Source organism: Heteronotia binoei, chromosome 14, assembly GCF_032191835.1.
Source record: "Heteronotia binoei isolate CCM8104 ecotype False Entrance Well chromosome 14, APGP_CSIRO_Hbin_v1, whole genome shotgun sequence".
Lineage (NCBI taxonomy): Eukaryota > Metazoa > Chordata > Lepidosauria > Squamata > Gekkonidae > Heteronotia > Heteronotia binoei.
Window position 1 is genome coordinate 45,375,545 of NC_083236.1, and position 26,333 is coordinate 45,401,877.

The 26,333-nt window shown below is 49.8% G+C and overlaps 3 protein-coding genes across 3 annotated transcripts; all 3 read right to left on the reverse strand.

Annotated features, from left to right (window-relative positions):
• Nucleotides 1–1,104: 1,104 nt before the first annotated feature.
• Nucleotides 1,105–2,124, reverse strand: LOC132582298 (leukotriene B4 receptor 1-like). Its single transcript, XM_060253835.1, has one exon. It carries the CDS (start codon nucleotides 2,122–2,124, stop codon nucleotides 1,105–1,107), a length of 1,020 nt encoding a protein of 339 aa, XP_060109818.1.
• Nucleotides 2,125–7,782: 5,658 nt separating this feature from the next.
• LOC132582299 (leukotriene B4 receptor 1-like) lies at nucleotides 7,783–8,796 on the reverse strand. Its single transcript, XM_060253836.1, has one exon. The coding sequence runs from the start codon at nucleotides 8,794–8,796 to the stop codon at nucleotides 7,783–7,785; it is 1,014 nt and encodes a 337-aa protein (XP_060109819.1).
• Nucleotides 8,797–16,844: 8,048 nt separating this feature from the next.
• On the reverse strand, nucleotides 16,845–17,898 carry LOC132582300 (leukotriene B4 receptor 1-like). The gene has a single exon (XM_060253837.1). It carries the CDS (start codon nucleotides 17,856–17,858, stop codon nucleotides 16,845–16,847), a length of 1,014 nt encoding a protein of 337 aa, XP_060109820.1. The 5' UTR covers nucleotides 17,859–17,898.
• Nucleotides 17,899–26,333: the final 8,435 nt, after the last annotated feature.

Here is a 26,333-nt window from a genome sequence, read left to right on the forward strand (position 1 = left end):
ATGTATATATATTATATTTGTTCTAACAAATACTTTAGTTAGATCTGGTACATTTATTATTAATTTACACAATAAAGATCTATTTTGCATCCTTTAGTTTGCTTGATTCGGTTTAATTTATTGGATTTCTAGCCCACCCTTCTCGCAAGCGGGCTCAGAGCGGATTACAGCATAACCATAAAACAATGAAAATTACATTTGATGTGTTAAAAACTATTACAAAATAAAACCACTACTCTTCAGTAAAACGATGGTGTCCAGAAACGAATCATTTTATATTCCAAGTGATCCACTGAGGCATAAATAATCCCAGTGAAATCTGGAACAGTCTCTTGGAACCCGGCCCAACAAGTGTGCCCCTGGAACACCTCCCCCCCACCCCCAAAAAATGCATTACCGTGTGGATGCTCAGTTGGAATTGTGAATACCTTTGCATTCACAGCAGCAACAGAAGAAACACAGAAAGTCATCATTGTGTGGTTGTAATGATAGACAGAAAAGGGTTCTGCACACTGGAAGACTGCTATTCAATTAAAGCAGGGGTCATTTTGTAGAAAAATAGGTAGCGGAGCTCATTAGCATAACTCATTAAGTTATGCTGCACACCCTCCCCCCAGCCAAAAGCAACCCGATACAAGAAAGGAGAGCCCCAGGCGAACAAGGCCTGCTTGGGCTGGCTAAAGATCCAGCCAGCCCAAGCAGGCCTCTCTCACCCGGGGCTCTCCTTGCCCGCCCCCACATCAAAAGGCCAGTAAGCCACCCGCTGCCCATAATCACATAAGAAGTGGAGAAAGGGTGGCACGGACTTCTCCAGAGGTTAATGAAGGCTGCTGGGGGTGTGGCAAAGCTCCTGGTGGCTGGCTGGCTGCCCGCTCTCCTAATCCAGGGATTGTTATGAAGCTGCACCTACTATTCAATGGACGAGGTAGGTGGGAAGGAGGAGGTGGAACCCTCAGAAAGGTTTAGGAGCTGCGCTCCTGTGAGCTCCTGCTGAATCTGAGGCCTGAATTAAAAGCAGACTGAAGCTGTTCTGTTTTCAGAAAAAACTTCCCTGATTTCCACCAGCCAGAAGCAACACCCCATCCTCATATTTCTTCCAGCAACTTAATTTGATAACTTCTCCATTGAAACACCACTCTCTATTGTAGATTTCTCCCTGGCAGATTTTTCTTCTGAGTCTTCATGAATTTTGGCAAACAACTTGGCAAAATTGCTCTCCCGTAGCCCTCCATGGAAACTCCGTGCAGCGAAAGCGTACAAGATTGGGTTCAGGCAGCTGCTTACAAAGGCGATAGCCCCGTGAATGTTCATTGTTGCTTTGGTCACCTGGAGCAAGTTCTCTGCCGTCTCCGGGTGTCCCTCTTTCAGCAGCAATGCAACGTTGATGAGAATATTGAAGACTTGGTAAGGGAGCCAACACACAAAGAAAGCAATGACCACCGCTGCAATCAGCTTCCCTGTCTTCATTTTCTTGTGGTTCTTCAGTATCTTTAGCCTCTTCAGGACGCAGGTGTAGCAGACAGCCATCACAGTGAAAGGGATCACAAAGCCAACCAAGGTCTCCACAAAGTTCACCGTCACTCGCGTCCGATCGGTATAGTACATTTCGTCCGCGCACACGCCTTCCTTCTTGGGCTTGGAGGACGCAATTAGAATTGGGCTTCCGAAGATGCAAGCGGCCACCCAGAGCAGCAGCAATGTACAGCGCACCACACGCGGCCGCCCAAACTTTTGGGAGTGAAATGGATAGGTCACAGCGGCAAAACGATGGAGGCTCATCAGCGTGATGAGGAAGATGCTGGCATAAACGGTCAGGTAGACACAGAACTTGAGCAGCCTGCAGAAAATGTCTCCGAAGACCCAGCCGTAGAGGAAAGAGTAAATCCAGAAGGGTACGGTGCTCATGACAATCAAGTCTGTGATGGCCAAGTTCAGAATGAGGAGAAGGGTCAAAGAGTGTCGGGAGAACTTGGTAACAATAATCCAGACCACAAAGCCATTCCCAGGGAAACCAACCAAGAAGCAAGCAAAGAGAAACAGGCTTGGAAGCACAGAGATAGACTCATGAGTTTCCCCTGTCCCTGTATTGTTCCCTTCCAGCTCTGAGGCATTGTAGAGGTCCATGTGGCTTCTCGTGCAGGACTCAGCTTTTGCAAGTAACCAACTGGCCAACGGCATAAATAAGAGCTTCAGAACCAAGAGGAAATGACTCGGGGAGGGGGCGTGGCATAGTTCATAGATGGATAGATTGGTTCTGCTTCGGAAACATTTTGTAAGAACCTTAAATTCCTCTTTTTGTGGTGTTTGCTTCTGATGCAATCTAAAAGGCTTCCTAAGGAGATGCTGTGATGGAAAGCAATGGGTTAACCATAAACTGAAGACGCACAGGGCTGCGTCAGGTGACCTGAGGGTGGGGGCAAAGTGCTCGGAGCTCTCAGGGAGGGAAAGGGGTAGTGGAGAAAGAGAAACTGCTGAGGCAGTCAGTCAAGTTGATGTCTGACAGAGTGGAGGCCTGTCAGAGAAGTCTGTCAGTGGGGACCTGACAGAGACTGAGAGGGTCAGTTTGAGCCTGCCAGAGAGGCTGAGGGGACAGCTGATCCTGTGAAGGAGCTTGAGGCGGAGACGGGGAAGTCTTCCAGAGACTGCAAGCTCGACAAAACCAGCCAAGAGGGCTGTGTGTGTGTGAGTCAGTTAAGACCTGAACGGTCACAAACACCTAGAGACAACTCTGAAGATCTAGTGAGGTGGTTGAGGGAGTGGATGTGGGTCTGAGACACCAGAAGGGCTGAGAGGAGAGACTCCAGTCGAGGGGTGAGACTTGACACATCAATCCCAAGAGGCCAGACCTTGGCTAGAGGTGGAGAGTGAGTTAAAGGGAAACTGTGAACTGTGTAACTGTGAGAGACTCAAGAAAAGATAAAGTGAATGTAAAGCCTGAAATAACTGAACAACGTATTAGCCTGTGTAAATATCTCCCATATCCCCAAGTTAAGAACTTTGTGTTACAATAAATCTGTGGTTTAAGTTAAAGTGCTCAAGAGCCTATATTTTGTGGGAAGAACAAACAAAGCTGCTGTGGTCCCATCAAATAAACAAGTAAAATACCCCGAAGAGACTGAAATAAAGAGATCCAGTGAGGCCATGAGGTTGTCGCTGCTATAGATGCCTTCTGCTGATCTTAACATTTCTGTGTCCCAGGTGGGGAATCACCTCTGCTGCAACCAACATCCCTTCTGCACCTGTTACTTGAATATTTAAGTGTCGGGATCATGCTTCCATGCCACTGCCACAATGTGATAGCATTTGTTTGTGTGTATATATGTCAAATTACAGCCAACCTATGTTGACCAGTTAGGTTTTCACAGCAAGGGGTGAATGGAGGTCTGCCAATGCCTACCTCTGTGTAGCACCCCTGGACCTCCTTGGTACTGTCCAGGACTGATCCTGCTTAGGCTAGCCTGAGCCATCCAGCATTTAGCTTCTGTTAAATGTATCAGCTGGGCTACGCAACCCTTACACACAATAATTTTGAAGTAAAAGAGAGCTATCATGCACTCTTCCCTGAATCAGATTACCCTATGCCTGTGTGAGAGTGAAATTCTCTGTTATGCACCCCTTTCTGCCTTTTGCCTTCCTTTACACTGGAGGAAAGTACTTCTCCTAATGGACCAGATCTGCAAGATCTAATCCCACAGCAATGGGATTTCCCGTATGAGTTCTTCCCACAGCATTTCCCATACGAGTTCTTCCTTTTCAACTTCTGAACAGCAACCATCACCATAGAAAGATGTTAGTAGAAATCAGGCATATACTGAAGCAGGGCTTTTTTTCTGGAAATAGATGTGCCGGACCTCTCGGGGGAAATGAAGGAGAAACACATGGGCGCCCCTCATGAACTTTAACATATCTTTTGATAATTTTGTTTCCATGCCTTTGTCTGGATCATTGGATGTTTGAATCTACATATTACACACACCAACGCATTACACACTTGTCAAAGGACCTTAAGGCCAAGGTCCTATTAAGGGACACAGGCTGGGCAAATGCAAGGAATGCAAAGTATTTAAAAAAGATGCTTTTGTGACCCGCTACATCCATCCATCAAAATGCTGGTAGATATCAGGATTGAGACCAGTTTTCCCTCTAAGTTGAATTAGTCTGAGCCAGGGCTATTTTGTAGAAAAAGCCCAGCAGGAATTTATTTGCATATTTAGACCACACAGGGCTTTTTTTGTAGCAACCCCTTTGCATATTAGGACACACACCCCGGATGTAGCCAGTCCTCCTTGAGCTTACAGTAGGCCCTGTACTATGATTCCTGTAAGCTTTTGGAGGATTGGCTACATCAGGAGGTGTGGCTTAATATGCAAAGGAGTTCCTGCAAAAAAAAGCCCTGAGGCCATACCTCTGGCGCCAAGCCAGCTGGAACTCTGTTCCTGTGCATTCCTGCTCAAAAAAAGCCCTGGTGTGAGCTCGCAGTTTTTTAGCTTCTGGCTCATGCATTTTTGTCTGTACAGCAACACAGGATGGCTGCTTGTGATCATGAAATAGTGTTGGGGTTGGAGTGCTGTAATGAGGATTTAGGATAGGTTGCCAGCCTGGGTTGGGAAATCCCTAGAGATTTTGGGGGTGGGGCCTGGAGAGGATAGGGCTTGGGGGAAGGAGGAACCTCAGCGTGGTACAATGCCATGGAGTCTACTCTCCAAACCAGCCATTTTCTCCAGGGGAACTGATTTCTGTCCTCTGGAGATCAGTTGTAAAAGTGGGAGATCTCCAGGTCCTACCAGTTTGGTGTAGTGTTTATGTGAGTGGACTCTTATCTGGGAGAATTGGGTTTGATTCCCCACTCCTCCACTTGCACCTGCTGGAATGGCCTTGGGTCAGCCATAGATCTGGCAGAGGTTATCCTTGAAAGGGCAGCTGCTGTGAGAGCCCTCTCAGCCCCACCCACCTCACAGGGTGTCTGTTGGTGGGGGGAGAGATAAAGGAGATTGTGACCGCTCCAAGACTCTGAAATTCAGAGTATAGGGCAGGATATAAATCTTCTTCTACCTGGAGGCTGGCAGCCCGACATTCCCGAAGAACTGATCCCAGCTGCTTGTGAAGGAACACAATGGGCTTATTAAGAACATAAGAACATAAGAGAAGCCATGTTGGATCAGGCCAACGGCCCATCAAGTCCAACCCTCTGTGTCACACAGTGGCAAAAAATGTTATATACACACATACACTGTGGCTAATAGCCACTGATGGACCTGTGCTCCATATTTTTATCTAAACCCCTCTTGAAGGTGGCTATACTTGTGGCCGCCACCACCTCCTGTGGCAGTGAATTCCATTTAATTTACATCACGATACATACAACTTGGGCCTCCATGCTATGACTGCTACAACTCTAGCAGCCATTTTGACAAGAAGCTCCAACTTCCTCCTCCCTGATCCCACCAGGAAGCTGACAGCTGCTCCTCCAAACATCTCCTCTTTCTTAACTGTGTCATTCTTTGTAACTCTCTCACAATGGAAGCAGAGCCCCCCTTCCTGTGGTATGTATTTATTTAGAAACTTGTATGCCCTCTCAGACCCGCTGAAGGAAGCTCACAACAATAAAATAAAACCAAGCATACAATACCAATAAAAACATATCATACCAATTAAAACATAGCAGGGAAGCAATTCATAGGGTGTTGCCTGCTCGAAGTTGGGAAAATCCTGGAGGTTTGGGGGTAGAGTCTGAGGAGGGTGGGGTTCAAGCAGGGGAGGGACTTCAGTGGGGTACAATGCCGTAGAGTCCACCCTCCAAAGCAGTCATTTTCTCCAGAGAGAGAAAGACCTCTGCAAACACAGGCTTAGATGCTGTGTAGTGAGGAAAGTCTAACTTTCCTAGTCCCAGTCTCTGTTCCCAGAGCATCTAATCTTCCCAAATGCCATGAAGCAGAGTCCTTGTCAAGAATGGCTCTGAGCAGTGTTCCCTCTAAGCTAAGTTAGCATGAGCTAGCTCACAGATTTTTAACCTCCAGCTCACACATTTTTGTGTTAGCTCAGGAAGGACGACCCCAGAACACACTCATTTATGCAGTAGCTCACAACTTTAATACCAATAGCTCACAACTTTAATGCTAATAGCTCACAAAGCAGACGTTTTGCTCACAAGACTTTGCAGCTTAGAGGGAACATTGATTCTGAGGCAGAATACTTTACACCTTAACTATTTATTTAGGTGCTCAGAGCTCAGATATAGCAGGGTCTTCTTTATACACCAACTATTCTAGAAACTACAAGATTTTGTGTTTGAAGTAATGAGTGTAGTAGGTTGATGTTGGAAGAGTCTCTGATCTAAAACACATTTGTTCATTTTAGATAATTTGTGTTAACTATTATGCCTCCCCCACCGCCCAATACATGCTAAGTATGTTACTACCTTGATCTCAGCCAAAGGAACTCAGAGCAGCATATACTATTCTACCCTCATCCATTGTGTACTATACCCAAAGCCTTTTTTGAGCAGGAACACAGTTCCAGCTGCCTTGGCATCAGGAGGTGTGGCTTAATATGCAAATGAGTTCCTGCTGGGGTTTTTTCCTACAAAAAAGCCCTGTGTGAAACAATAGTGATGTCAGGGGATGTGGCCTAATATGCAAGTGAGTTTCTGCTGGGCCTTTTCTACAAAAAAGCCCTGTGTGAAACAATGGTGAAGTTGGGGTGTGTGGCCTAATATGCAAATAATTTCCTGCTGGGCTTTTTCTACAAAAAAACAAGCAAACCGATGACCATACCCCCTGAAGAAGATTCATCTGAAATGGAGCAACTGCCCCAAGATTACCCAGCAAGCTTTGTGGCAAAATTGAGCATCTGAAGCAGGCCCTCCTAAACCATAGTCCCAACACCTTAAGCACTGGGTGTGTAATACAGCACCATGTCACAGCTGACTTATAGCAACTCATAGGGTTTTTTTTAAGGCAAGATAAATTCAGAGGTGCCTTGCTGTTGCCTGCCTCTGCATAGCAACCCTGGACTCCCTTGGGTGTCTCCCATCCAAGTACTCACCAGGGCTAACCCTGCTTAGCTTCTGAGATCTGACAAGAATGGGTGAGCCTGGCCCATCCAGATCTATGCTGTGCTGCTACATCACTGTTAAGCCCACACTCCTTATGCAGTCCCAAGTTTGACATAAACAATATATTTGTTCTCTTCCTGCAGAAGTCCAGCCTATTAACACTATAGCTTTGAACGTTCATCAAGAGGACACAAAGCAGAAGAAATGTATTCATTGTTGAACAATCCTAGTAATATCTATATACGCTGCATTTGTTCTAATTAATATTTTAGTTAGCTCCGGCATATTGATTATTAATTTACACAATAAAGATCTATTTTACATCGTTTTCTTTTGAAGAGTCTTTTGGCTCTTGGCTTCACATCTTCTCGAGGTTTGTCCCTATGAAACATACCCCTCCCCCAAACTGAGGACTCTACATTCCCATTACTATGTCGATGCTCCATTGCAACTGTGAATGCCTCCACATTCACAGCAGCAGTAGAAGAAACACAGAAAATCATCATTGTGAGGTTGCAGTGACAAACAAAAAGGGGTTCTCCAGACCGGAAAACTGCGATTCAGTTAAAAATATGGTTACCAGACAGATTGAAGCTGTTCAGAACGAAGCTCCCCTGTTTGCCACCTGCCAGAAACATTGCCCCAACCTCATGCCTATTCCAGCAACTTCTGAAGTCCTCCACAGGGGCACCTGTGTGTATATATTTATATATGCCTTGCGTTTATTCTTATAGCTTCTCCATTGAAAGACCACTGCCCCCTGTAGATTTCTCCCCGGCAGATTGTTCTTCTGAGTCTTCATGAATTTTGGCAAACAACTTGGCAAAATTGCTCTCCCGTAGCCCTCCACGGAAACTCCGTGCAGCGAAAGCGTACAAGATTGGGTTCAGGCAGCTGCTTACAAAGGCGATAACCCCGTGAATGTTCACTGCCACTTTGGTCACCCGGAGCAAGTTCTCTGCCGTCTCCGGGTGTCCCTCTTTCAGCAGCAGAGCGATGTTGATGAGGATGTTGAAGACGTGATAAGGGAGCCAACACACAAAGAAAGCAATGACCACCGCTGCAATCAGTTTCCCCGTCTTCATTTTCTTGTGGTTCTTCAGCATCTGTAGCCTCTTCAGGACGCAGGCGTAGCAGACAGCCATCACAGTGAAAGGGATCACAAAGCCAACCAAGGTCTCCACAAAGTTCACCGTCACTCGCGTCTGATCGGTATAGTACATTTCGTCTGTGCACACGCCTTCCTTCTTGGGCTTGGAGGACGCAATCAGAATTGGGCTTCCGAAGAGGCAAGCGGCCACCCAGAGCAGCAGCAATGCACAGCGCACCACACGCCGCCGCCCAAACTTTTGGAAGTGAAATGGGAAGATCACGGCAGCAAAACGATGGAGGCTCATCAGCGTGATGAGGAAGATGCTGGCATAAATGGTCAGGTAGACAAAGAACTTGAGCAGCCTGCAGAAAATGTCTCCGAAGACCCAGCCGTAGAGGAAAGAGTAAATCCAGAAGGGTACGGTGCTCATGACCATCAAGTCTGTGATGGCCAAGTTCAGAATGAGGAGAAGGGTCAAAGAGCGTCGGGAGAACTTGGTAACAATAGTCCAGGCCACAAAGCCATTCCCAGGGAAACCAACCAAGAAAAAAGTAAAGAGAAATAGGCTTGGAAGCACAGAGATAGACTCATGAGTTTCCCCTGTCGCTGTATTGTTCCCTTCCAGCTCTGAGGCATTGTAGAGGGCCATGTGGCTTCTCATGCAGGGCTCAGCTTTTGCAAGTAAACAACTGGCCAAAGGCATAAATAAGAGCTTCAGAACCAAGAGGAAATGACTCGGGGAGGGGGCGTGGCATTGTTCATGGATGGATAGATTGGTTCTGTTGCAGAAACATTTCTTAAGAACATTAAATTCCTCTTTTTGTGGTGTTTGCTTCTGATGCAATCTAAAAGGCTTCCTAAGAAGATGCCTTCTGCTGATCTTAACATTTCTGTGTCCCAAATGGGGAATCACCTGTGCTGCAACCAACATCCCTTCTGCACCTGTTACTTGAATATTTAAGTGTGGGGATCATGCTTCCATGCCACTGCCACAATGTGATAGCATTTGTGTGTGTGTATATATGTCTAAAGTGCTGTCAAATTACAGCCAGCCTATGTTGACCAGTTAGGTTTTCACAGCAAGGGGTGAATGGAGGTCTGCCAATGCCTACCTCTGTGTAGCACCCCTGGACCTCCTTGGTACTGTCCAGGACTGATCCTGCTTAGGCTAGCCTGAGCCATCCAGCATTTAGCTTCTGTTAAATGTATCAGCTGGGCTACGCAACCCTTACACACAATAATTTTGAAGTAAAAGAGAGCTATCATGCACTCCTCCCTGAATCAGATTACCCTATGCCTGTGTGAGAGTGAAATTCTCTGTTATGCACCCCTTTCTGCCTTTTGCCTTCCTTTACACTGGAGGAAAGTACTTCTCCTAATGGATCAGATCTGCAAGATCTAATCCCACAGCAATGGGATTTCCCGTATGAGTTCTTCCCACAGCATTTCCCATACGAGTTCTTCCTTTTCAACTTCTGAACAGCAACCATCACCATAGAAAGATGTTAGTAGAAATCAGGCATATACTGGAGCACAGCTTTTTTTCTGGAAATAGATGTGCCGGACCTCTCGGGGGAAATGAAGGAGAAACACATGGGTGCCCCTCATGAACTTTAACATATTTTTGATAATTTTGTTTCCATGCCTTTGTCTGGATCATCGGATGTTTGAATCTACATATTACACAAACCAACACATTACACACTTGTCAAAGGACCTTAAGGCCAAGGTCCTATTAAGGGACACAGGCTGGGCAAATGCAAGCAATGCAAAGTATTTCAAAAAGATGCTTTTGTGACCCGCTACATCCATCCATCAAAATGCTGGTAGCTATCAGGATTGACACCAGTTTTCCCTCTAAGCTGAATTAGTCTGAGCCAGGGCTCTTTTTGTAGAAAAAGCCCAGCAGGAACTTATTTGCATATTTAGACCACACAGGGGTTTTTTTGCAGCAACTCCTTTGCATATTAGGACACACACCCCGGATGTAGCTAGTTTTACTTGAGCTTACCATAGGCCCTGTACTATGATCCCTGTAAGCTCTTGGAGGATTGGCTACATCAGGAGGTGTGGCTTAATATGCAAAGGAGTTCCTGCAAAAAAAAAACCCTGAGGCCACACCTCTGGTGCCAAGCCAGCTGGAACTCTGTTCCTGTGCATTCCTGCTCAAAAAAAGCCCTGGTGTGAGCTCTCAGTTTTTTAGCCTCCGGCTCATGCATTTTTGTCTGTACAGCAACATAGGATGGCTGCTTGTGATCATGAAATAGTGTTGGGGTTGGAGTGCTGTAATGAGGATTTAGGATAGGTTGCCAGCTCTGGGTTGGGAAATCCCTGGAGATTTTGGGGGTGGGGCCTGGAGAGGATAGGTCTTGGGGGAAGGAGGGACCTCAGCATGGTACAATGCCATGGAGTCTACTCTTCTCCAGGGGAACTGATTTCTGTCCTCTGGAGATCAGTTGTAAAAGTGGGAGATCTCCAGGTCCTACCAGTTTGGTGTAGTGTTTAAGTGAGTGGACTCTTATCTGGGAGAACTGGGTTTGATTCCCCACTCCTCCACTTGCACCTGCTGAAATGGCCTTGGGTCAGGCTAGGCTTCCCAACCCCCCGCCCTGCCAGGGGACCCCTAGATTAGCAGCCTCCTCCCCCGCTCTCCAAAAATCTGGAAACGGGGGTGGGGGTGGGGTGGGGAAATGGTGCCGTGTCTCTTTGCCTGGCTGCCTCCCTCCCTCGCAGGCTTCAGACTTCTCCCTTCCTCCGGGTCACAAAGACCCGCCCACCGCCGGCCTGCTATTCGCTCCATTCCGGCCTCCCTTCGCGAGGTGCATGCTGGAACTCGTAGTCCTTGTGTCCTCTCCGGCTGCCACAGGCGTCTCCTCGGGGAGTCTGGCCGGCGGACAGGGGGGAGCTCCGCCCCCAGAGGACCATGCGCGTTTCTACCTCCAGAGGCTTCAGTCGCTGATTGAAAGGCTTCCTCTTGGGATAGGGTGTCTGTGTTACTTTGAAGAAGTTGGCAGCAACTTGTGAGTAGAGAGGCCAATCTCCCTTCAGTGTTGCCAGAAATGGGGGGGGGGGAGTCTGCTGGGCACTTCATAATTCTCTATGTGGAGATCGATTCTCATAAGGTATAATGGGGAATTGATCTGGAGGTTTCGGGGGCTCTGGGGGTGCTGTTTTTTGAGGTAGAGGCACCAAATTTTCAGTATAGTATCTAGTGACTCTCCCCAAAGTATCCCCCAAGTTTCAAAACGATTGGACCAGGGGGTCCAATTCTATGAGCCCCAAAAGAAGGTGCCCCTATCCTTTGTTATTTCCTAAGGAAGGAAGACATTTAAAAAGGCGTGCAGTCCCTTTAAATGTGATGGCCAGAACTCCCTTGGAGTTCAATTATGCTTGTCACACCCTTGCTGCTGGCTCCGCCCCAATGTCTCCTGGCTCCACCCCCAAAGTCTCCTAGCTCCACCCCCAAAGTCCCCAGATATTTCTTGAATTGGACTTGGCAACCCTAGGTCAGCCATAGCTCTGGCAGAGGTTATCCTTGAAAGGGCAGCTGCTGTGAGCGCCCTCTAAGCCCCACCCACCTCACAGGGTGTCTGTTGTTGCGGGGAGAGATAAAGGAGATTGTGACTGCTCTGAGACTCTGAAATTCAGAGTATAGGGCGGGATATAAATCTTCTTCTACCTGGAGGCTGGCAGCCCGACATCCCCAAAGAACTGATCCCAGCTGCTTGTGAAGGAACACAATGGGCTTATTTACATCATGATACATACAACTTGGGCCTCCATGCAATGACTGCTACAACTCTAGCAGCCATTTTGATAAGAAGCTCCAACTTCCTCCTCCCTGATCCCACCAGGAAGCTGACAGCTGCTCCTCCAAACATCTCCTCTTTCTTAACTGTGTCATTCTTTGTAACTCTCTCACAATGGAAGCAGAGCCCCCCTTCCTGTGGTATGTATTTATTTAGAAACTTGTATGCCCTCTCAGACCCGCTGAAGGAAGCTCACAACAATAAAATAAAACCAAGCATACAATAACAATAAAAACATATCATACCAATTAAAACATAGCAGGGAAGCAATTCATAGGGTGCTGCCTGCTTGAAGTTGGGAAAATCCTGGAGGTTTGGGGGTAGAGTCTGAGGAGGGTGGGGTTCAAGCAGGGGAGGGACTTCAGTGGGGTACAATGCCGTAGAGTCCACCCTCCAAAGCAGTCAATTTATCCAGAGAGACAGATCTTTGTTGTCTGGAGATGGGTTGTAATTCTGGGAGATCTCCAGCTTCCATTAGAAGGCTAGTAACCTCTATCAAAACACACATACACCCTTAGTTCCTCTCACTTAGTGAAGTACAATCCTTTTCCTAGACCAGCTGCCCTGAAAGGGCATGTGAGAAACTGGACAAATCCGTCAGCTTACACCACTAACATATTAATATTTCCCCCAAGGGAGGGGAAGGTTACTAGAGCAAACATTCTGATAGTCCCAGTGCTTTTTCTGTTAAAAGAGGTGCCAGTACTCACAAATAGGCTTCCCAACCCTCCCACCCTGGCGGGGGACCCCAGGATTTCCAGCCTCTTCCCCCACTCCCCAAAAAATCCAGAAGCGGGGGGAGGGGGAAACGGCGCCAAGGAGCGTGGCGTGCCGCCCCATCTCGGAGCGGGCGACGCCACTGCGTAGCTGCCACCTCTTCTCCGCTTCACCATGGCCGCTCCTCCAAGATGGGCTCAGGCTAGGCCCATCTCGGAGGAGCAGCTGGGAGGGGGCGGGGAGGGGGCGGCGCGGCGGCATTGCCCGCTCCGCCTCTGAGGTGGAGTCAGGGGGTGGGGTGGGGTCGGGCCAGGAGCGTGGTGGGCTGCGAGTCCGGGTCCTTCTCGCCGTGCTCCTGGCCTACCTCCACCCTCCCCTCCCCTTCTCTGGTTTCGCCTCGGCTGCTCCGTGGCTGCTCCTCCATGATGGGCTCAGGCTGGGCCCATCTCGGAGGAGCAGCTGGGATGGGGCAGGGAGGGGGCGGCGCGGCGGCATTGCCCGCTCCGCCTCTGAGGTGGAGTCAGGGGGTGCGGTGGGGTTGGGCCAGGAGTGTGGTGGGCCGCGAGTCCGGGTCCTTCTAGGACCCGGACTCATGGCTCGCCGTGCTCCTGGCCTGCCTCCACCCTCCCCTCCCCTTTTCTGGTTTCGCCTCGGCTGTCCGTGGCTGCTCCTCCGAGATGGGCTCAGGCTGGGCCCATCTCGGAGGAGCGGCAGCGGTGGGGCGGGGAAGAGGCAGCAGCAGCACGGCGGCATCGCCCGCTCCGCCTCTGGGGTGGAATCGGAGAAGGGGAGCGTGGAGGGAAGGAATTCAATTGTGCTTGTCACACCCTTGCTCCTAGCTCCACCCCAGTGTCTCCTGGCTCCACACCCAAAGTCCCCAGATATTTCTGGAATTGGACTTGGCAACCCTACTCACAAATAAGATTGTGTTGATTGTCACCAATTCCCCCTCATGACTTGGAAGAGCTCTGAAAAAAGGTGCTCGTACTCAATACTGGTTAACACTGTCACACACAAAAAAGGTTCCTTCATAGCACTAGATGCACAGCACCTTCAGAATTTGATAGGCAAGGGAAAGGAAAAGAAACTTTATTCCCAAGTCTTAACACTGACAGAAGTCATTTATGCTTCCACCATTCCCTGCCAAAGTTTTTAAAAGTCCCCCACTCAAGTGCACTTCCAAAAAACAAACAAGAAATGATGCTTTTCCCCCTCACTCAAGGGAACTACAACAGGAACTGGTGATCTGCTTCTGGAAAACACTGCCCAAATGCAAGCCACTTTCTATCCAGCATGTGAACTGCACCTATATGGCATTATAACTTTTGCATCATCTTGAGTGAAGACATATTTATGTGTTCCTTCCTGGAATATCCCCCCTGTCAATACAATGCTACCCCAAAAATATAGCCAGTTCCAGGGCATTTTTTTTTTTAGAAAAAGCCCAGCAGGGACTAATTTGCCTGATGAAACCCCCTGATTTAACCCCCTGATGTAACCAGAAGTGACATTGCCTGTTCAGTAGGTTACTTTCCACCTATTGACACAGAACAGTCCAGCACCATCAGCTGCATTTCATGGATGTGTGTTCTCACACAGCCCAATGAGAGACCTTGTCGTCGTCCCCCCAAACATGGCCAGGGAAAGAGAGCCACATGCAGTGGTGCAGGCAGTGGCAGTGGAGCAGACTCTCCCGGGAGGGAGTGCACATGGGCAGCTCTGCATCTCTTGCACTTTTCACAACCCCCATAGACACTGGAGGAGGCAGAGAGGATGGGGCACATAGTCTGGGATTGTGTAGCTGCCTAGCGCCTTCCCTCTGCCACAGACCTTTTTTTGAGCCAGAGCCCTGGCCAAGCCAGCTGGAACTGCATTCCTGTGTATTCCTGCTTTTAAAGAAAAGCCCAGACTAGTCCCATTCCCTCACAAATCTGCTCCTCTTTGGTTCATTTCTCCAGCACCAGGCCCCATATTCAACCTTGGAGTGTTTTATTTGGGGACTGAAAACCAATAACCCCAGCGATAAATAGCGATTCTGTTTCCACATGGAGAAGGAGGAGGAGGAGGAGCCCCAAGTTCAGTGCTGCTGGGAAGAGGGTTGGTTTGTTTCTTCCTGCTTCCACACAGAAGCATGGCGTTACCATTCACCACCCAGGTTTCCCTCCACTTTTCCACAGTCTTTCCTCAACCTGCTTTGCTGCACAGTTTTTAGGAAAGACCTCTGCAAACACAAGCTTAGATGCTGTGTAGTGAGGAAAGTCTAACTTTCCTAGTCCCAGTCTCTGTTCCCAGAGCATCTAATCTTCCCAAATGCCATGAAGCAGAGTCCTTGTCAAGAATGGCTCTGAGCAGTGTTCCCTCTAAGCTAAGTTAGCATGAGCTAGCTCACAGATTTTTAACCTCCAGCTCACACATTTTTGTGTTAGCTCAGGAAGGACGACCCCAGAGCACACTCATTTATGCAGTAGCTCACAACTTTAATACCAATAGCTCACAACTTTAATGCTAATAGCTCACAAAGCAGACGTTTTGCTCACAAGACTTTGCAGCTTAGAGGGAACATTGATTCTGAGGCAGAATACTTTACACCTTAACTATTTATTTAGGTGCTCAGAGCTCAGATATAGCAGGGTCTTCTTTATACACCAACTATTCTAGAAGCTACAAGATTTTGTGTTTGAACTAATGAGTGTAGTAGGTTGATGTTGGAAGAGTCTCTGATCTAAAACACATTTGTTCATTTTAGATAATTTGTGTTAACTATTATGCCTCCCCCACCGCCCAATACATGCTAAGTATGTTACTACCTTGATCTCAGCCAAAGGAACTCAGAGCAGCATATACTATTCTACCCTCATCCATTGTGTACTATACCCAAAGCCTTTTTTGAGCAGGAACACAGTTCCAGCTGCCTTGGCATCAGGAGGTGTGGCTTAATATGCAAATGAGTTCCTGCTGGGGGTTTTTCCTACAAAAAAGCCCTGTGTGAAACAATAGTGATGTCAGGGGATGTGGCCTAATATGCAAGTGAGTTTCTGCTGGGCCTTTTCTACAAAAAAGCCCTGTGTGAAACAATGGTGAAGTTGGGGTGTGTGGCCTAATATGCAAATAATTTCCTGCTGGGCTTTTTCTACAAAAAAACAAGCAAACCGATGACCATACCCCCTGAAGAAGATTCATCTGAAATGGAGCAACTGCCCCAAGATTACCCAGCAAGCTTTGTGGCAAAATTGAGCATCTGAAGCAGGCCCTCCTAAACCATAGTCCCAACACCTTAAGCACTGGGTGTGTAATACAGCACCATGTCACAGCTGACTTATAGCAACTCATAGGGTTTTTTTTAAGGCAAGATAAATTCAGAGGTGCCTTGCTGTTGCCTGCCTCTGCATAGCAACCCTGGACTCCCTTGGGTGTCTCCCATCCAAGTACTCACCAGGGCTAACCCTGCTTAGCTTCTGAGATCTGACAAGAATGGGTGAGCCTGGCCCATCCAGATCTATGCTGTGCTGCTACATCACTGTTAAGCCCACACTCCTTATGCAGTCCCAAGTTTGACATAAACAATATATTTGTTCTCTTCCTGCAGAAGTCCAGCCTATTAACACTATAGCTTTGAACGTTCATCAAGAGGACACAAAGCAGAAGAAATGTATTCATTGTTGAACAATCCTAGTAATATCTATATACGCTGCATTTGTTCTAATTAATATTTTAGTTAGCTCCGGCATATTGATTATTAATTTACACAATAAAGATCTATTTTACATCGTTTTCTTTTGAAGAGTCTTTTGGCTCTTGGCTTCACATCTTCTCGAGGTTTGTCCCTATGAAACATACCCCTCCCCCAAACTGAGGACTCTACATTCCCATTACTATGTCGATGCTCCATTGCAACTGTGAATGCCTCCACATTCACAGCAGCAGTAGAAGAAACACAGAAAATCATCAATGTGAGGTTGCAGTGACAAACAAAAAGGGGTTCTCCAGACCGGAAAACTGCGATTCAGTTAAAAATATGGTTACCAGACAGATTGAAGCTCTTCAGAAAGAAGCTCTCCTGGTTGCCACCTGCCAGAAACATTGCCCCAACCTCATGCCTATTCCAGCAACTTCTGAAGTCCTCCCCAGGGGCACCTGTGTGTATATATTTATATATGCCTTGCGTTTATTCTTATAGCTTCTCCATTGAAAGACCACTGTCCCCTGTAAATTTCTCCCCGGCAGATTGTTCTTCTGAGTCTTCATGAATTTTGGCAAACAACTTGGCAAAATTGCTCTCCCGTAGCCCTCCACGGAAACTCCGTGCAGCGAAAGCGTACAAGATTGGGTTCAGGCAGCTGCTTACAAAGGCGATAGCCCCGTGAATGTTCATTGCCGCTTTGGTCACCTGGAGCAAGTTCTCTGCCGTCTCCGGGTGTCCCTCTTTCAGCAGCACAGCGATGCTGATGAGGATGTTAAAGACGTGATAAGGGAGCCAACACACAAAGAAAGCAATGACCACCGCTGCAATCAGTTTCCCTGTCTTCATTTTCTTGTGGTTCTTCAGCATCTGTAGCCTCTTCAGGATGCAGGCGTAGCAGACAGCCATCACAGTGAAAGGGATCACAAAGCCAAACAAGGTCTCCACAAAGTTCACCGTCACTCGCGTCTGATCGGTATAGTACATTTCGTCCGCGCACACGCCTTCCTTCTTGGGCTTGGAGGATGCAATCAGAATTGGGCTTCCGAAGAGGCAAGCGAACACCCAGAGCAGCAGCAATGCACAGTGTGCCACACGTGGCCGCCCAAACTTTTGGGAGTGAAATGGGAAGATCACGGCGGCAAAACGATGGAAGCTCATCACTGTGATGAGGAAGATGCTGGCATAAACGGTCAGGTAGACAAAGAACTTGAGCAGCCTGCAGAAAATGTCTCCGAAGACCCAGCCGTAGAGGAAAGAGTAAATCCAGAAGGGTACGGTGCTCATGACAATCAAGTCTGTGATGGCCAAGTTCAGAATGAGGAGAAGGGTCAAAGAGCGTTGGGAGAACTTGGTAACAATAGTCCAGACCACAAAGCCATTCCCTGGGAAACCAACCAAGAAGCAAGCAAAGAGAAACAGGCTTGGAAGCACAGAGATAGACTCATGAGTTTCCCCTGTCCCTGTATTGTTCCCTTCCGGCTCTGAGGCATTGTAGAGGTCCATGTGGCTTCTCGTGCAGGGCTCAGCTTTTGCAAGTAAACAACTGATCAACGGCATAAATAAGAGCTTCAGAACCAAGAGGAAATGACTTGGGGAGGTGTGGTGGCATAGCTCATAAATGGATAGATTGGCTGTGCTTCAGAAACATTTTGTAAGAACATTAAATTCCTCTTTTTGTGATGTTTGCTTCTGATGCAAACTAAGAGGTTTCCTAAGGAGATGCCTTCTGCTGACCTTAACATTTTCTGTGTCCCATATGGGGAATCACTACTGCTGCAACCAACATCCCTTCTGTACGTATTACTTGAATTTTTAAGTCTCGGGATCCATGCTTCCGTGCCACTGCCACAGTGTGACAGCATTTGTGTCTGTGTATGTCTAAAGTGCTGTCAAATTACAGCCAACCTATGTTGACCAGTTGAGTTTTCACAGAAAGAGATGAATGGAGGTGCCCAATGCCTTCCTCTTTGTAGCACCCCTGGACCTCTTTGGTGGTTTCCCACCCAAGTACTATGCAGAGTTGACCCTGCTTAGCTTCTGAGATGTAACTGGATCCGGCTAGCCTGGGCTATCCAAGTCAGGAAAAAGGCATTGCGGTTCTGTTAAATGTATCCACTGAGTCACACAACTCTTACACACAGGAGGGTTTTTGGTAGAAAAAGCCCAGCAGGAACTCATTTGCATATTAGGCCACACCCTCAATACCAACCCAGCCGGAACTGTGTTCCTGCTCAAAAAAAAAAAGCCTGCTTAGTGCTTACACATAACAATATTGAAGAAAAGAAAGCTATTATGCACTCCTCCCTGCATTAGATGACCCTACTTTATGCCCATGTGAGAATTTCGCACCAGATCTTTAATCCTGGTTTAGCCCTTTTCCCAAGCTGACATTCTACACTAAAATCATAGAATCATAGAGTTGATTTCTCTGATTCTCTGATTCTAGTGTAGAATGTCAGTTCGGGGACAGGGCTAACTCAGGATTAAAGCTCTAGTGCAAAATTTCGAATTCTCTATTATGCATCCCTTTCCGCTTTTTGCCTTCCTTCCAGAGGAGGAAAGTACTTCTCCTTCTAATGGACCAGATCTTCAGGATCCAATTACACAGCAATGAATACAAGTTCTTCCTTTCCAACTTCTGAATAACTAACCATCACCACAGAAAGAAAATGTTAGTAGAAATTAGGCATATACTGGAGCACAGCCTTTTTGCCTTTGTCTGGATCACTGGATGTATTATATATGTGTATTACTACACACACTAACACATTGCACAAGTGTCAAAGGGCCTTACGGCCAAGGTTCTATCTAAGGGGCACAGGTTGGGTCAATGCAAGGAAAGCAAGGTATTTCAAAAAGATGCTTTAATGGCCTGCTACATCCATCCATCAAAATGCATGGATGTCCTGAGAGATTCTGGAGATACCAAGAAGAATAGAAGATGATAGGCCACACACACACACACAAACACATGACACACAAATAACACAAAATATTAGAAGTGTTTCACTCCCACATGGGCCAAAGGGAAAGGCCTGGTGAAGTTCATCCGTTTTCCCCAAGTCCACCATGATGGCCGCCAGTTCTGGTTCCAAAATACCTGGAGATTTGAGGATGAAGCATGGGAGAGTTAGTTTAGTGTGAGAAGGGACCTTGGCAGGGTATCATGCCATGCAGTCCACCATCCAAAGCAGGAGAAGTGGAAGAAATCTTATAAATAGATAACACATAAACAAATACGTCTTTTGTGTAGTGTGAAGATCAGTTGTAATTCCAGGAGATTTCCAGCCCCACCTGGAAGTTGGCAACCTAGTGCACCACCCTGACTGGCCCCACAAGGAATTGCATTCTTTCCATCGTGAGTGCAGTTCCAGCATTGCCACATTCTTTTTTGTTGTTCTTCTTCTGAAGTGAGGAAATGTCAAAAAAAGGGAAACATTTTGGTGACACTGGAAGTTGTGCAAGTCCTTGGTTCTGAATGTTTTGTGCTGTGGAACAGTCAGTCACTTTGAGGGGAAAACCGGGAAATTTCATTTCAGTTCACCTCAGACTGCAAGTGCAGCTCAAAATCATGTCTGTCCCCAGGCCTCATTGTCACAAAACCAGTGATTTCCCAGTTCCACATTTCAAAAAATATTGATTTCCGTTAGCTTTCCTGATGTGAAGAATGGACTTTGGATAGGGTTGCCAGCTTCCAGGTGGTAACAATCAAAAATGGTAAGAGTGTTCCAGAGGCCTTTTCCAGGGATACCAACTAGGAAAAAATCACCAAGCATGGGCAGTGTGTGTGTCATGGGTGCTGGGGACCCTTCAGAGGAAGTTGAGTCTGATGAGGAAACTGTGCCCCTGCCACCTGCACCAGTGCCCCTGCCTCCTGCTGGAGAAGATCCCAGCCCCCCTGCCTCGCCCTCTCGGGTGGCTCGTGTGCGTGACCGCCTCCGGCAGGACCTCAGGGATCGGAGGAGGGCGGCACGCTCACAAGCAAGACGCTCCCTGAGCCCTGAGTTCTGAGAGGATTCTGGTCCTTCTAAGAGCAAGGATGCTTGAGTGGTAACAGGATCCTGGCTGCCTCCCTGAGCCAGCAATTAGCCCAAACAGGCAACAGCCAGCAGAGGGCTATATAGCTGTGGGCTTTGGGAGGAAGCTTTGTGGAAGCAACTAGTCATCTCCCTGACATTCTAGCATCCACTCCGGCTTGACTTTGGTTCCTGACTCCCTGACTTTGGCTTTGGACTTCTGGACTCCCTGACCTCGGCTTCTGGACCTCAGACCTGCGATACTTCTACAGTGATTCGGATTTGGCGCCTCGGACCCTCCTGCTTACTGGCTACAGACCTCGGACTGCCTCTGGACTTTGCCTGACCCGGCCCCAGCCGTGACAGATTGCTTCCACCGACAAACACCCACTCCACAGGATGGATGCTGAAGCAAGTGAAACCACAGAACTACTGGCTGCGCTCCAAGCCCAGGTACAGCAGCTAACACAGGCAGTAGTGCACTTGCAGCAACAACCTGCGGCCAGTGCTCCAGCCAAGTGCCCAGTTCCCCAACCTGACAGATTTGGGGGTGCCGTGGAAGAATTTCCTGCCTTCCTAGCACAGTGTCGGCTGTACTTTGAACTGAGAGCACGGGACTTCCTCAATGACAAAACCAAGGTGTGTTTCATCATCAGTCTGTTAAAGGGGCAGGCGGCCAAATGGGCCACACCCTTACTGGTCGCGTCCTCTCCCCTACTGACTGATTACCAGGGGTTTGAGGCCCACCTGTCTGCTGCTTTCTCAAACCCAGTCCAAGCAGCCACAGCCAACCGGAAGATCAGGGCACTGAAACAAGGCAACTCCTCGGTGGCTCAATATGCCACTGAATTCAAGCTCCTGACCCAGGACTTGGCGTGGAATGAGGCTGCCCAGATGGACCAGTTTACTGAGGGGTTGGCAGAGGAGGTCCTGGATGAACTGGCCAGGGTGGAGCAGCCACCCACGCTCCAAGAACTTATCACCCTCTGCCTCCGCATCGATGGCCGCCTGGAAAGTCGCCGCCAAGCCAAGACCAGAGGGCGCCAGCTCCCTGCGCCGTGCTACCTGGCTCCTCGCCCGTCCCCAGCTAGTACCAGCACCAAGGATGAGCCTATGCAGCTTGGAGCTGCTCGACCCCGCCTGACCCCAGAGGAAAAGACCAGACGCCGCACGCAGAATCTGTGCCTCTACTGCGGCACGGCAGGCCACTATGCCTCTGGCTGCCCTGCTAAGCATCGGATACCTGGACCTTCGCTGCCACCGCCGCCAAAAGGGCAGCCCCAGGCGTAAGTGGACCCCCCAGCCTGGGGCGACTAGCTGGGTCCTCCGAACAGCGGGCTGATACCCCAGGGCCATTCCTGCTACCAGTCAAACTCCGTCTGCCTGACGAACGCTGGCTGTTCGTGTATGCCATGCTGGACTCGGGAGCGGCCCACTGTTTTATAGATGCCGCCTTTGTGAAGCAGCACCAGATCCCTGTGCAGACAAAAGGGATTCCGTCGCTGGTGGAGGCTATTGACGGGCGCCTCCTCCGTTCTGGCCCCGTCACCCAGGAGACCTGTCCCATCACCTTCCACGTCCAGCAGCACCAAGAACAGCTGCGGTTTGATGTCGCCCGCATGCCTCGCTTCCCGCTGATTCTAGGCCTTTCCTGGCTGAAGCTGCACAACCCCATCGTGGACTGGGCCCAGCAGGAACTACGCTTCCGAGACCCATGCCCCCATCTGACTCCTCCCACCACTCTAGCAGCTGGCATCCCGAGTGGTGGTCCTCAGCTCCCTCAGAAGTATGTGGACTTTGCTGATGTCTTCGAAGAGACAGGAGCTGATCAGCTTCCCCCTCACCGGCCCTACGACTGTGCCATTGATTTGGTACCTGGGGCACCACTCCCGGTGGGGCGTCTGTACCCAATGTCGGAGCCGGAGTTGGCAGCTCTGCGAGACTTCCTGGACAAGAACCTGAAACGCGGATTCATCCGACCCTCAACCTCTCCCCTATCTGCTCCAGTGCTCTTCGTGAAGAAGAAAAGTGGGGAGCTCCGGCTGTGCAATGACTACCGGGCCCTGAACAAGATCACCATCCGCGACCGGTACCCTCTACCACTGATCCCTGAACTCTTGGATCGCCTAAAGGGGGCCCAAATCTACACCAAGCTGGACCTCCGTGGAGCGTACAATTTGGTGCGCATACGGCCCGGAGACGAATGGAAGACCGCGTTTGGGACCCGATACGGGCAGTACGAGCACCTGGTAATGCCCTTCGGACTGACCAATGCCCCCGCTGTCTTCCAGAGGTTCATGAATGACATATTCCGGGACCTGCTCGACCGCTTCGCGATCATATACCTGGATGACATCCTAATTTACTCCCGCAATCCTGCCCAACACGCCGAGCACGTCCGCCAGGTCCTGCAGCGCCTACGAGCCCATGGTCTCTACGCCAAGCTGGAGAAGTGCGACTTCGACCTGCGCTCCGTCGAGTTCCTTGGGCACATCGTGTCACCGCAGGGGATCCTCATGGACCCGAAAAAAGTAGAAGCGGTCCTGACCTGGCAGGCTCCTCAGAATCGCAAAGACCTGCAGCGGTTCCTCGGTTTTGCCAACTACTATCGGCAATTCATCCCGGCCTACGCATCCCTGACCACACCCCTGACTCAACTACTCCGCCCCAAAGAACCCTTCCACTGGTCCCCAGAGGCCGATAACGCCTTCTCCACCCTGAAGACTCGCTTTGCCACCGGGCCACTCCTGAGATACCCCGACCCCCAGCTTCCCTTTACGGTGGAAGCTGATGCCTCCAACGTGGCCCTGGGAGCAGTGCTGTCCCAGCGCGAGGAGCCGTCCCAGCCACTACAGCCCTGCGCCTATTACTCGCGGCAGCTCACTGCTGCAGAGAGCAACTATACCATCTGGGAGAGGGAGTTGCTCGCGATCAAGGCGGCGTTTGAGGTTTGGCGACATTACCTCGAAGGGGCTCGCCACCCTGTTCAAGTGCTCACCGATCACCGGAACTTGGAACACCTCCAGGCCACCCGCCGTCTCAACCAGCGCCAGATCCGGTGGTCCCTATTCTTCTCTCGCTTCGACTTCCGGATCTCCTACATCCCCCATACCCAGAACCGGAAAGCAGACGCGCTCTCCCGGAAACCGGAATATGCCCCTGCCTCAACTGAGACTGCGCCCGCTGCTCCAATCCTGCCGCCCTCAGTATTTGCAGCCACCTCCACTTCACCAGCACTCGTGGAGGACATTCGGGCTAGCCAGGCCAATGATCCCTGGGTCCAGCAACACCTCCAGGCTCTCCAGGATGACCCAACAGGGGAGTTCACGACTCGAGGCGGCCTCTTGCTACACCGCGAACGCCTCTATGTGCCGCCCGGGCCCTTGCGGGCAGAAGTGCTACGCCTGACCCACGACTCGTTACCCGCCGGGCACTTTGGACAGCATAAGACCACCCACTTGCTGACAAGGGAATTCTGGTGGCCACGAGTTCGCGCTGATGTTGCCCGCTATGTCAGCTCCTGTGACGTCTGCCGACGGGCCAAAGACATCCCAGCCAAACCCTCAGGGTTGCTGCAGCCCTTGCCCACATCTTCAGGACCCTGGGATACCATCTCGATGGACTTCATCACGGAACTTCCACGCTCCAAGGGTCAGACTTGTATCTGGGTGGTCGTCGACCTATTTACCAAGATGGCCCACTTTGTTCCGTGCCCGAAACTCCCCACAGCTCAGGAGACGGCCCAGCTTTACCTGCAACACATCTTTCGTCTGCATGGACTCCCAGCCCATCTGATCTCCGATCGGGGCCCTCAGTTCTCCTCTCGGTTCTGGCAAGCCCTCCATTCCAGCCTGGGTACTCGAGTGCACCTGTCCTCGGCCTACCACCCACAGACAGATGGCCAGACAGAGCGCACCAATGCCACGCTAGAGCAATATCTCCGCTGTTACACCTGTTACCAGCAGGATGACTGGACCACTCTATTGCCCCTAGCGGAGTTTGCATACAACAACGCGGTCCATTCATCCACCCAAATGACCCCGTTTGCTGCAACCTACGGGTACCACCCTCGGTTCTTCCCAGCGATCCTACCACCCACGAATGTCCCCGCCGTCGATGCCTACCTGCAAGAACTCCGTGCCAGCCAAGACTTGCTCCGAGAGCAGCTACAGCAAGCCAAGGAGGCATATAAACGGGCTGCGGACCGAAAGAGGCAAGAAGGCCCTCCAGTGCAGCCGGGGGATCAGGTGTGGCTCTCAACTCGCTACCTGCGCCGGCCTGGTCGGTCTCACAAGCTGGATGCACGGTTCATTGGACCCTACCCCGTCGTTGAACAAATAAACCCCGTCGCCTTCAGGCTCCAGTTGCCACCCCACCTTCGCATTCACCCCGTGTTTCATCGCTCCCTCCTTGTTCTGGCTGCACCCCCTGACCCAGCTCGGACTCCTTCCCCACCGCCGCCACCACCAGTGTTGGTGGATGACGAGGAAGAATATGAGGTGCGCCAGATCCTGGACTCCCGGTACCATCGTGGAGGCCTCCAGTACCTGGTGGACTGGGAGGGATACGGCCCAGAAGACCGGTCTTGGGAGCCCGAGGACAATCTTCATGCCCCGGACTTGGTGCACCAGTTCCACAACGACCACCCCGACCTTCCAGGTCCCTCGACGGAGGGGGGCCCTGGGGGGGGGGATAGTGTCATGGGTGCTGGGGACCCTTCAGAGGAAGTTGAGTCTGATGAGGAAACTGTGCCCCTGCCACCTGCACCAGTGCCCCTGCCTCCTGCTGGAGAAGATCCCAGCCCCCCTGCCTCGCCCTCTCGGGTGGCTCGTGTGCGTGACCGCCTCCGGCAGGACCTCAGGGATCGGAGGAGGGCGGCACGCTCACAAGCAAGACGCTCCCTGAGCCCTGAGTTCTGAGAGGATTCTGGTCCTTCTAAGAGCAAGGATGCTTGAGTGGTAACAGGATCCTGGCTGCCTCCCTGAGCCAGCAATTAGCCCAAACAGGCAACAGCCAGCAGAGGGCTATATAGCTGTGGGCTTTGGGAGGAAGCTTTGTGGAAGCAACTAGTCATCTCCCTGACATTCTAGCATCCACTCCGGCTTGACTTTGGTTCCTGACTCCCTGACTTTGGCTTTGGACTTCTGGACTCCCTGACCTCGGCTTCTGGACCTCAGACCTGCGATACTTCTACAGTGATTCGGATTTGGCGCCTCGGACCCTCCTGCTTACTGGCTACAGACCTCGGACTGCCTCTGGACTTTGCCTGACCCGGCCCCAGCCGTGACAGTGTGGGAGTAGGCCAAGTAGGTGGCTGCCTAGGGTGCCACCTGGCCTAGGGAAAGCTGCCAGGCACCCTCTGCCCACGCACAGCGTGTGTGCTCCTTGAAGCTTGCCTTCCCCAATGGAAAGCAGGATCCCCGGAGCGCAAATGCTGCCCAGCCCGTTCCCCAGGTCTGTAACATAAACACGAAAGTGGATGGCAACTTTTGGCTCCTGTTGAAGTTGTATGCTGCCACTCATCCTTCCTACTCTACTTTAACAGAGCCATGGGGTGGGAGCCTTAGCTCAGTGGTAGAGCATCTTTCTCGCATGCACAAGGTCTTGTCCCTGGCACCTCCAGCTAAAAGGATCAAGTAGTATTCAGACAATTTTTATTGCTTAAATTCACAATTTAAAATAAATAAATAAAATGTAAATAAAAAACTGTAAATTAAAAATATAAATAGTTTCAAGTTTCTTCATTCTCCTACTATTCGTTTTTTTAATTTCTGGGGGGGTGGGGAGCGCTAGTAGGCAGCTCGCCTAGGGCACCAAAAACTCTAGCACTGGCCCTGTCACCAAGGAACTTTTGGTTTGTGCATCGTTCTATTGTTTTGTCACTGATGTTCCCTCTAAGCTAAAGAGTCTTGTAAGCAAAAATCCTACTTTGTGAGCTACTGGCATTAAAGTTGTGAGCTAC